This window comes from Moschus berezovskii, chromosome 20 (assembly GCF_049115385.1).
Source record: "Moschus berezovskii isolate FMDL1 chromosome 20, NW_MosBer_1.0, whole genome shotgun sequence".
Taxonomy (NCBI): domain Eukaryota; kingdom Metazoa; phylum Chordata; class Mammalia; order Artiodactyla; family Moschidae; genus Moschus; species Moschus berezovskii.
Window position 1 is genome coordinate 40,741,028 of NC_142479.1, and position 11,823 is coordinate 40,752,850.

Consider the following 11,823-nt stretch of genomic DNA (forward strand, 5'->3'; position numbering starts at 1 on the left):
CGGCAAGCCTCTTATCACCCCGGCCTGATCTCACCATCTGCCTTTCTGAGGGTCATCTCATCTGCCTCCTTTCTGAATAAGGGGTGGGGGATCCTCCCCGAAGCCCTGTGTTCTGGCCCGTTTAGGACATCGGCACGCGGATGTGAAGCTTAGACGTCCCAGGGGCTGAGGCTAGTTAGCCTGGAGTGAGCGTCGTGTGGGTGTAAGGGATACAGCCTTGGAGACTGTGCGCCTCAGTCAGTTCACCCAGTCGTGTCTGACGCTTTGTGACCCCATGGACTGCAGCACGCCGGGCCTCCCTGTCCATCACCAACTCCTGGAGTTTACTCAAACTCATGTCCACTGAGTCAGTGATGCCATCCAGCCATCTCATCTTCTATCGTCCCCTTCTCCTCCTGCCTTCAATCTTTCCCAGCATCAGGGTCTTTTCCAACGTCCAGTTTTTTCCGTGCGGCTAGGGTGGGCAAGAAGCTGCCCCTGGCCACCGCAACATCGCCTCCACCCAATTGGGCGGTGCTGTGGGCCCCCAGGGGATGCTGGTTGTTCCTGGCCCCCAGCCAGCAGGGCGTCAGAGGTGGTGGCGGCCCACGCTGTCTTGAGCCCTGCAAGCTTCCCGAGGGGGCCGAGTTGGTCTGCCTGAGGTCACTGTTTCAATGTGTATTTTGAGTATTTTCAGCCGTGTATGCACCACGGGGACTTGGCCTGTGCACTGCGTGTGCAGCTCATACTTGGTGGGCTGTGTAATATGTGGAGGCGTTGCCAAGGGCAGCGGAAACGTGGACTCTTTCCAGCGTAATCACATGAATCTACCACCACCCGCCCCTGCCCTGCCCCCGGCCCATCCCACCCGCTGCCAGGGTGCTGCTGGGGTGGGAGGATGAGGGCTAGCGCTTCGCCCCATCAACCTGTGTCCACCACCAGGTCGCCCTCCAGGCTGCACCCTCCGTGTTTGGCAGGGCTCCTCCAGGCTGGGGAAGCCAGCTGCCCTGGAGAGAGGGGGGTGCAGACCAGGGAAGGTGAGGCAGGGGTCTCCAGGACTCCTGCTGGGAAGGGCCACATCCCTACAGGTCCAGGGAGAGATGGGCCCTGGAGGCCTGGGGGGCCAGCCCAGGGCCTGACCTTGTCCAGCCAGCGTTCTCTGCCTCACAGCCCTCCACTCCCACCTGGCCCTGAACTGAGGCCCCGGATCCTGAGTCTCTGATTCCAATGGTTATGAGTTTGCCAGCACTGCCAGAACAAAGTACCACTGAGGGGCTCAAACAACAGGAATTTGCTTTCTCCCAGCCTTGCAGGTTGGAAGTACTGGATCAGGGGGTTCTCAGGAGTGGTTACACAAGGCTCTCTCCTTGGAGGCGGTCGTCGTCTTGTTCTGTCTTCACGTGGTCTTCCCTCTGTGTGTTTCTGTGTCCTGATCTCTGTGTCCTCGTCTTATGAAGACACCAGTCATATTGGGTTGGGTTGGGGCCCACCCTTTGAACTTCCTCTTAACTACCTCTTAAAGACCTTATCTCCAAACACGGCCACATTCTGAGTGACTGGGCGGTTAGGGCTTCAGTGTATTAATTTACCAGCAGGGAGCGATACCCAGTTGAGCTCATAACACCAGTAGATAAGCAAAGCCACCTTCTCCAGGGTGCCTTCAGCAGCATCCTTGTTGGGCTACCTCAGCCCACCCTGGCTGCAGGGCGGGACGCCACGACTGGGCCGGGTGTCTGAGGCCCCGCACAGGCGGCAGCTGCACCCTGGGGGAGGCTCATTCTGCATTCAGCTCAGTCCTGAGGAGAGGAAGCTGGGGCTCCCGGGGGTGCTGGGGGCGGCTGCCCTCCTTTGCTTAGCTGAGGGGCACTCAGTTGCCACGGTGACCTCTGTCTGCACAGTCAGACACACACAGCCCAGCCACTGCTCCAGGCTGGAGGGCTCCCCACCCCCTCCTCCGAGTTCACACTGAGTGTTGAGTCCCTTGGTGATGAAAACATGGAAACGGTTGCCATGGCAGCCATTCTTTGGAGCCCTCAGACTGGAGTGCAAAGTTCAGGATGCCCAGGAACAGCTGAAATGAAAATATGGGAAAATCCACCACTTGCTTCGCCCCAGAAGGGTGGGATTCGACGGAGGGCCCGGCCATCCATGCCCCTTCCCGTCGTACTGGACCAAGTGTGGGCAGGGCCCTGGGAGTAGCTCCCTGAGACCTTGAGAGAGGCTGGCTAGCATGGGTGAGTGGGCCCAGCGCCCAGAGCTAAGAGGGTAGGTGAGACTGCTTGGCCTTCCCTTGGGTACATGTCCGCGTGGCTCCTGGAGCCACTGAGCCCACCTTGTCTCGGTGTCTTCACCTGTAGAGATAAGCCTCTTTCTCAGGAGGGCTCAGGTCTACACAGCTGCTAGGGGAACCTTCAGCCTGACCAGCGGTGGAGGGGAAGGTGCCGGGTTCTGACCGTGGGGATGGAGGAGGAGTGCAAGTTTCCTTTGGCTGGACGTTAGTACAGCGTAGACGTCTGCACTTAGCCCCTGGAATGGTATGTGTCCCTTGCACCCAGAATGTTCCTCAGCTAGGACCTGTGGGGCTCTGGTGATTTGAGATAACCACCCAAAGCGCCCTGCTGTCACTTGTTTGGGAAACCCACAGCTGTGCAGGCACACACAATTTGTAGATTAAAGGCTCTGAAAAGTCCCGCAGTAAGAAAACTTTTTGACTGTAACCCACTATTTCACCTAGTGGTTTGAACAAAATCCACCCCCGCCCCGACTTTAAAAATGTTTTTCTCTTATAACATACCTTATATTCTGCAGAAATAGCATCTATTAACATTCACTAGGGCATTGATTCCCAAAGTGTGTTCCCTGGATCAGCACCATCTGGGAGTTTGTCAGAAGTGTGCCTTCCTGGGCCCCACTCCATACCTGGTGAATTGGAAATTGGGGTGAGGCCAGTGATGTGTGTGTGACAAACCGTCCAGGGGATTCTGATGCCTGCCCCAGCTAGTTAGTTAGTTAGTTCAGTCGCTCAGTCGTGTCCAACTCTTTGCGACCCCATGAATCACAGCATGCCAGGCCTCCCTGTCCATCACCAACTCCCGGAGTTCACTCAAACTCATGTCCATCGAGTCAGTGATGCCATCCAGCCATCTCATTCTCTGTAGTCCCCGTCGCCTCCCACCCCCAATCCCTCCTAGCATCAGACTCTTTTTCCAGTGAGTCAACTCGTCGCATGAGGTGGCCAAAGTATTGGAGTTTCAGCTTTAGCATCAGTCCTTTCAGTGAACACCCAGGATTGATCTCCCCAGCTAGAGAGCCCCCATACTCGGGGAAACTGAAAGGGAGAACTGAAAGGGAGGGGAATGGCCTGGGAGCTTGGGGAGGGTCCAGAGGACACAGAGGCCTGGCAGGGATGGGAGGGGATAGTACAAGGACCCTGGACTCCAGAAGAGGTGCTGTAGCTACCTTGGAGGGCTGTTCAGGGTGCATGGCCCCTGGGCACTGAGACCCCAGTCTGAGAAGAGATCAAGAGCAAGGTTGTGTGTCTGGGGGTGTCATGAGGCTTGATGTTAGGTGATGGGGTCTCTGGAAACGCCCAGGAGGTACTGCCTGCGTTGGTCCACCCCCAGTGGCCAGCACTGTGCTCATGGAGGGCACCTGCCTGAACAGCTGGATTCTGCCCAGAATTCAGGGGCTGTGGTCAGTTCCTCCAGTGTCTTCCTGGACTCTAAGGGGGACTGTCCCCAAAGACAGGGCTGGGTGGCACCCTCAACAGAGGCAGGAAATAAGACTTCTCGGAGCAGTGACCTTGGCTGATGTATCAGCAGGCAGGGTTCTAGGATCAGCTTTGCCTCCACACACCCATTCCCCCAGTGGGGCTCCCACTGCAGTCACTTCCCAGCACTGGATCTCCTATTCCTTCTCCATCAAACAGGCTACCCCATCCCTGGCCCTCTTGGCGGCAGGGGTCAGGGGGGCCCAGGCGGCAGCCGAGGCCCACGCCCTGCCTGTGCTTCCTTGCAGCCGTCCAGATCCACATCCTGAAGGCGGACAAGGCGGGGGACTGGTGGAAGTTCACGGTGAACATCATCTCCGTGTACAAGCAGGGCACCAGCCGCATCCGCCGCGGTGACCAGAACCTGTGGATCCGCTCACGGGACATCGCCTGCAAGTGCCCGAAAATCAAGCCCCTCAAGAAGTACCTGCTGCTGGGCAACGCCGAGGACTCGCCCGACCAGAGCGGCATCGTGGCGGACAAGAGCAGCCTGGTGATCCAGTGGCGGGACACGTGGGCGCGGCGGCTGCGCAAGTTCCAGCAGCGCGAGAAGAAGGGCAAGTGCAAGAAGGCCTAGCGCGGAGGCAGCGGCGGGCTGGGCGCGGGCCGGCCACGCGGGTGCACGTGGCGCGCGGGGGGCGGGGGGGCGGAGCCGGGGCCTCGGCGGCCCCGCCCCCAGCCCCCTGGGCGGCCAGGCCCCGGAGAATTGAGGGCCGAGACTTAGCTACCTCACGGGCTCCCTCCAGAGCAGAGACGCGTCCCCCGCGGCGGGAGGGCGGCCGGGGCCGGCGCAGGTGGGCCGCAGCGATGGGTAGAGAAGGGCAGGTGAGGAGGAGAACTGTGAACCCCCGGGCCCGCAGCCCCAAGCAGAAAACCCCGTCTGGTTCCCCTGACCCTTCTTGGGGGATTGCCACAGGAACCCTGGCTGTGACCGCTCGGGCTCCCGGCTGCAGCGACCTGGGGACACCTGGGGGAGGCGGAAGTGGCCTGTCCAGCCAGCCTTCCGCGTGCCGTCTGTGGTCTCCCCATGCCCCCGCCATCCTCCTGGTGGTGGGGGGTGGGGAGGGGTTACAGTCTGTGCGGCCAGAGCTGTGAAGCCCCTCCTGGTCCTGCCCTGGCCGGGTGTCGCCAGGCTTCTGGACCAGGGACACCCCTGAGAAGTCCACGCCGGGTGGTCGGTCACTGCTCACGCCGGAGCTGCCTGATGGAGGAGGCATTGCCAACGCAAAACCTCCCAGAGAGTTTCCTTTCTGGAAAGTTGGAAGCAGCCCCTTTATGACATTTTCCAGGGGAGGGGGAGGGGGCACTGGCTGGGCTTACGGCAGCGACACTGTTTGTGTAATGACATCAGCTCCCACAAGGCCCCTCAGCAGTGTCAACAGCTGGGAAGGGCCTGGAAGGCAGGCTGCTAAGGCAGTTGGGCCTGGCGGGGGTGGGGGGGTGGGAGTGGGCTGGCTGGAGTGGGGATCCGCTCCGCTGGCTCAGGGAGGCATGGGAGCGTCCGAGTCACGGGCTGGCAGGGCTGGAACCATTAGGGTCCCAGTTACCAGGGAAGCTGTGACCACTTCCTGCTGGGCCCTCACTCCTGGCTCCCCAAGGAGTGGACAGAGGAGGCTTCCCGCCACCATCCTGGTACGGCCTGGGTGGCACCTCGCCCCCTCCTGTCTGGTGCCCCCCTCTGTGGATGCCTCCTGGGCCCCCTTGTGGGGTTAGGCTCCCTTTCCAAAGCTTCCGAGAGATACCGGAAGGCATCCCTAAATGTCCAGGTCTGATGGCCTCACACAGGACCTGTGCCCAGGGTCCCCCACCCCCGCCAGCCGGCACTCTGAATTCGAGGCCTGGCTCCTCTCTCAGTCAGGAAATTGGTTTCAACTTCCCTGCTGGAGTTTGGCTGCTCAGAAGGGTCACACCAAGTATGAAGCTCGGGCCCTCCTGGTCTGGCTTTCCTCTGCTTCCTCTTGCATCGCCACCACCACCACTTACCGAGCACCTGCTCTGTGCCAGGCACTTTACCCCCGTCACCTCACAGTATCTTCATGACAGCCCCGTGAGACGGGTCCTCACCGGGCACTGTAACCCCTCCTTGGTTCCCTCGCAGGCTGTGGGGGGTGCTTCTGGGTGAGTCACCCCTGAGATCCTGGCCCTGGTGATGGCATCTGGCCTGGAGAACAGACGTCAGGAACTGGGAGCCGGGATGGGCATAGTCACATCTTGAGAGGTGACAGCCAGGGTGGTGCGTGAGGCTGGTGTACACTCGCTCCAGGTTCCAGGCAGGCAGGCCGTGGCTGGTCCTAAGGTGTAGGCAGAAAGGATGTCTGGCTGCCTGGAGGGGTTCCAGAGAAGGGGCAGGGGAACGACAGAATAGGCCTGGGGAGGGGTAACTGTGCTGCCTGACTCCATGCCCAAGGCTGGAAGTGTAGGGCCCTCTCCACGCAGTTGGCCCTCCGCCACCGCCCCAGTGTGGTTCGGGTTTGTTTTGTTGGCTCACAGTCCATGAGAGGCTCTGTCCTGTGTGGGTAGTCGTCCTGTTTCTGTTCACACCAGCCTGGCTTCTCTGTTTTGCCCAGGAGGGCATGGCAGCCCTGCCAGCTCCCACTCCAGGCCCAAGTCTCAGCCCCCGTCAAGAGGGGGACTTGCATTGGTGGTCTCTGCGGTCAGCAGCCCGCCAGGCAGCAATGCATCTTGCTTTAAATTCAGCCAGTCTCGCCCTCTGGCTCAGCACCCCGAGAGCAGAGCAGCCTGGCCTCTGGGGAATGTCAGGGCCACCAGTCAGCCGGGGGGGGGGGGGGGTCAGTCCTGGCAGGTGGCCTTCCCCACCCAGCCAGAACCCAGCCCACTGCTCCTCTGAATCCAGCCACCAATTCGGGAGGGCCCTCCCCCTTGGGAAAGCACCCCTATTCTTCCCTCGCCTATCCCCTCGGGTGGAAATGGAAATAGGAATTGAGGTTCCGGTTTGTACAGTTAGGAAAGGATGTAAAATGGAACTAGATTTTGAAGAGTGTATTAACCAGAGTTGTGATATGTAGGTGTTTGAAGAAAAACATACCAGATTAGTTTTGTTTTTTTTTAAAAGAGATTTCCAAGTTGTCCTTTTTCTTACCTGCTGGGGGGTCTGGAGCCCCTGACAGCGGGGTGCCTGCTTTTCTGACACATAGTAATGCTAAGGATTGGGGTGGAGGGAAGGAAGAACGATGAGGGGGCTGCCCCCTGGACTCACCTGCAGCTTGGCTTCTGTCCTGAGCAAAGCAGGGTGAGAGGCAGATCCTGGTGGTAAAGTGGGCGGGTCACCCGCAGTCCAAGCTGGGGGTGCTGGGAGCTGCCCCAAGGCCTCTGGTACTCACCTAGCACTCTGCCCCCAGAGTAACCACAGGAAATGGGTACAGCCTGTCTTGGGTTAACCCCAGGCTGGAGACTGAAATCAAGGAGAGACCCCTCGGGGTCAGGAGATGGTCCCTTTAGGCAACTGAAAAATGTTTGGGTCTCACTGCTCAAAGGAAGACTGGAGAGTGGATGAACTAGACCCATGGATGGGGTTACTGGGCCACGGTTCATGGCCATAGCCAAGTCGTACCCTAAGGGTATCAAAGTGTGTACTTGTAGGGCCTCGCCCCTGTCAGAATCAAGCCAGTCCTGCTCCCTGTGTCATTGGACGTGGCTCCCCCTCCCCTGTGCACCTCCCCACTCCCCTCTGCGTTCCGGAGTTCTGTTCACTCAGAATTGTAAATGTTTAGTTGTGACCATGACATATTGTTTGGGTCAGTGTTCCTTTCCAATGCATACTAATATATTATGGTTATTATATATGAATATATTTAATGACATGGAAAAAGTTGTGGATTTTTTTTTTCTTTTTTTTTGGTTAGAGTTGTAATGGACCCAGATGGAACTTGTAACGTGGGCCCCATATGATAGAACTAAATTCAGATATCAATTAAATAAACTCTTGTACACTGTTCTCTGTCTCCCAGTCTTTATTGGTGGCCTGAGCTAGGGGTGGTCAGCCTGCTGGGTGAGAGGCTGGCGAGTCTTAAGGCCATTTAAGGAATATGGCTTCTGGTCTAAGAGCTCCCAGCAAGACAAACCTGAGACCAAGGCCCCGTGATGCTCTAGAGCAACGGTGCCCAAACTTTTTGGCACCAGGGACCGGTGTCGGGGAAGACAGTTTCTCTACGGACCGGGGAGACGGTGGATGGTTTCAGGGTGATTCAAGTGCATTGCATCTATTGTGCCCTTTATTATTACATCAGCTCCACCTTAGGCATTAGATCCTGGAGACTGGGGGCCCCGGGGGAAAGCCAGAGCCTACCTCTGCTCTTCCCCATCTGACTCAGAACCTGCAAGTAGAGTTATTGCCCTTCATGTAACCAGTTTCCTCTATTCAAGTAGAGGGGAGACTCACCGGCAAAGACAGCGGGGTCAGTGACACTGGAGAATGTTCTCAAGCCGTCATGTCGCTAATGCTTCGTGAGGTGCAGGGATGGGGCCGGGGCCGGGGCCAGCGCCACCAGGAGCTGAGCTCACTGGGTTTCTGGGAGGCTATATTTAAACTTCCAAATGGTTGTGATTTCTCTATTAAATAAACAATTCAGTCATTAGGAACATGTTGTGTTACCATGCAAAGTGGAACCGATCGTCACCAGGAAGCTATAATTTCTGCACCCAGCTGTTTCGAAGACAAGTCTCAACGACACAGATTCATCCTTCTCCTATATGGCACGGAAGGCCCTTCCCCCTGCGTGATCAGGCTGGGAGGCCATGAGCTGCTGCTCATGAAGGACTAAGGGCTTCCCAGAGTGCGCAGGTGGTAAAGACCCTCCTGCCAATGCAGGGGGCATATGAGACACAGGTTCAATCCCTGGGTTGGGACTATCCCCTGGAGGAGGGCATGGGAACCCACTCCAGTACTCTTGACTGGAGAAGCCCATGGACAGAGGAGCCTGGAGGGCTGCAGTCCATGGGGTCTGAAGCAACTTAGCATACACGCAGGAAGGAGTAAGGCCCGTCCTGCCTCCTCAAGGGCTGTAGGCGCGGGAGCCGTGCTCTCAGAACCAGGGGTCAAAGCCAGGGCAGGGGTGGTCCCCGGCGTAAGCCCCGTCCTAAGGGCAGCACTGACACCCCGGGGCAGACCCAGGATACAGGTCTCAAGTGGCCGGACAGGCCAAGGGGAAAGCAAGGCTTTTCTGCGGCTTTGGGCTCCCCTCAAAACCAGTGCAGACCCAGCTGGACCATTTGCCAGATTTAAGACATCTGCCAAACTCAGTGCAGGAAATCAGCTGGCTCCCTGTGGAGCACTGACCCAAGGTGCTTGGAAAAGTCCCTTTTAGAGACTGAAATGCTGAGGCACAAGGAAACAGATTCCCATGAGGGACTTGGGGGCCAGCAGAGTTCAGTCCAAAGCCCAGACCCTGCTGGGTGAGAGCTCCCCAGGGTCTGGCCGAGGAGGCTCCCACATTTCTAAAGGCCTCCCGCATGCCTCCACCTGCCAGGGCCTGAGACAGCACTGTGGACGGGGGCCGCCCACTCATGGTGGAGACACACCTGGGTTTCAGATTCTGTTGAACACAGCTCTGTCCATGTTAACACTAAATAAAGATGTGTAAGAAATACACCAAGAAAACTTAGGTGTGAAAAGACAGCCCATGTGAGAAATACAGCAATGAATTAATCCACCCAAATACTGTATCAAAGTGGAGACTCGACCAGAGCATCTCACCCCCACCCTCGTGTCAGGGTGGATGTGGGTGTGCAGGTGGCAAGGGCCCTGCCTCCAGCCCACCCAGCAAGCTCCCCTTTCTTGCCCTGGGGGCCCAGGATGTAGATATTGTACAAAAGTTTCTAAATCCCTTCTTTTCTATGCACTTTTTTATTTAAACGGGTGGGATCACAGGTGGGAACCCGCCCCCCCCCCCACACACACAGTTAAATCTGTCAGTGTTTGGGGGAAAAAAAAAAAAGTGGAGACTTGACAGGCCAGCAAGTCTGGTCTGCAAAGATGAAGATGCCTTCTGTTACTGCAGTTGGGAGGAACTCTGAGGCCATAAGAAGCCATGAAAGGAAAGAGGCGCCTTGGCCCACTTTTCAAAAAAAAAAGGAGGGGGGAAAAAACCACACCTACCTTCAGCAGGGCTAGGTTAGAAAACCCAGCTGGGTAAAAGATGACCTTGAACTAGTCTATGCCAAGAGGCAGGGAGTACCAGCCACAGGCCAGCCGGCAGTTCTCAGAGGTCAGGCGAGAACCCAACACTTCTCAAAGCAGAAGGATGATCTGGAGTCCTGCATTAGTCCCATGGAAGCAGAGTCCAGGGCTTTGCCAGGAGCAGGTGTCCTGGGGCTGCTGAAAACTAAGCTTTAGTTACAGTTGTTGATAATCATGAGGCTTCAACAGAACAAAAGTACCAGTTGTAACCAGGGACCCGGATTCCTTTACATGGTACACCTTGCCTGGAGAATTCTATGGACAAAGGAGCCTGGCGGACTACAGTCCATGGGGTCACAAAGAATCGGACACAACTGAGCGACTGAATAACAAGAGAATTTAAATGCTTATGATTAGTAAATAATCAGTTCAACAATACTCAGGCTGTTGTTTTAATAAAGTTACTTTCATTGAAAATGCGCCCAAGGTGATGGGGTCTCACCACTCTTTCTATGCTTTCAGTTGTAGCTGTCCATGCCACCTATCCAGAGCCCTTAAGCCACCCTGGGACCCCGGTCCTGATGCTTCTGTGGGGCCTTGGTGGGGGCCGTGGAGAGGGCAAACCAGGTCTGGCCAAACCCAACTGGAAAATGCCACGTGACTGCACCATGTGTCCTGATGCAGCAGAGCCTAAGTGGCTCCGCCCAGCCACTCGAGATGCCTTGCCAATTTCGGGCCGCCCTTCAGTTCAGAGTGGGATGGGTGTCTACCGTGAGAAGCCCACCCTGAGGAAGCCAGGGTACGGGGGAGCCTCCCTGCCCAGCACTGCTCCAGGCCTGGATGACAGATCCCATGGTCTCAACCAACTAGCTTCTTCTGCCCACCCTGTCCCTGGGTCCAGAGAAGTGAAGCCACTGGTCCCATGACAGTAGTACGGGGCCGGGCCTTGAACACGCTCAGCCGGGAGGACAGAGGCTGCTGTGTGAGCACCGGGGCTCCATGTTTGGCTCAGAAAGGCCTTCCCCATGTGGCTGAGCCAGGCTGCCGGGGCTCTGGCTCAAAGATGCCTTACGAGTTGCCGGGGCTCCATGCTGAGCAAGTCAAGAGGAGGTGAGAAAGTCAAACAGGCCTTCAATGCCACCTCCCATGAGCCCTGAAGTGGACTCCAAGGAGACGCTGTTTATACAGATTTGGGGTTTAGTACAAGATGGGTGGATTCTTGCTCTTCCACTGGGGCCTCCATTGGCAACCGCCCCGCCCCCCGCCCACAGGGAAAATGCCTCCAGGGCGCCTTAAGGTCCAAACTGCTCCCCGCCCCACACTGTCCAGCCTGGCCCCTCTTCTGGTGCCTTGGCCTTGACACAAGCGCGCCTCCATGTCCTGATGCCTACAGTGGGGCTCCCGCTCATGGCTGCCCTGCTCCCCACCCTCCAGTCCTTGGTCTGAACACGGCTTCCAGGGCCTCGCCAGGTCTGCACGGGCTGGCCGCCCAGGAGGTTAGTGGGCACCAGGGTGCAGTCAGACGGGAGAGCAGTTACTGTGCCCCAGCTCACTCTCACATCCTCATGACAGTCGGCGTTGGGGTGGAGAGGATGCCTGAGCCCTGGACACGGAGCCCTGGCCCAGCCGTGTAGACTATGCTGAGCCACTCTGGGCTCTCTGTGCCAACACGGGCTGACTCACCTGGTCCTCACGGCAGCTCTAGAGGCAGGAGACCGTCTTCTCTCTATTTCCTAGAGGAGGAAACGCAGGCCTAGACAGGGTACCTGGCCCTTGGTCACACAGCTGACGAATGTTGTGCTAGTCACTGGGGCCATCACTGCCCAGTTCAGGCTCTCAGTCTTCTGGGCACTTCAAGGTCCCCTCACTGAGTAGGGCAGGTGACAGGCCAGTGACCTAGCTGTGAGCAGAGCTGACGGCTTCCCCCCCGGCAGAGCAT

The 11,823-nt window shown here is 57.6% G+C and overlaps 1 protein-coding gene across 2 annotated transcripts in view; it reads left to right on the forward strand.

Moving 5' to 3' along the window:
• NTN1 (netrin 1) overlaps nt 1-5,108 on the forward strand; it is a 203,448-nt gene extending 198,340 nt beyond the window's left edge. For both annotated transcript variants that reach the window (XM_055406972.2, XM_055406964.2), the window contains exon 7: nt 3,997-5,108. In XM_055406972.2, the coding sequence (XP_055262947.1) occupies nt 3,997-4,325 (329 nt within the window). In that variant the 3' untranslated portion in view covers nt 4,326-5,108. The remainder of the gene's footprint in view (nt 1-3,996) is intronic.
• The last annotated feature ends 6,715 nt before the right edge of the window (nt 5,109-11,823 follow it).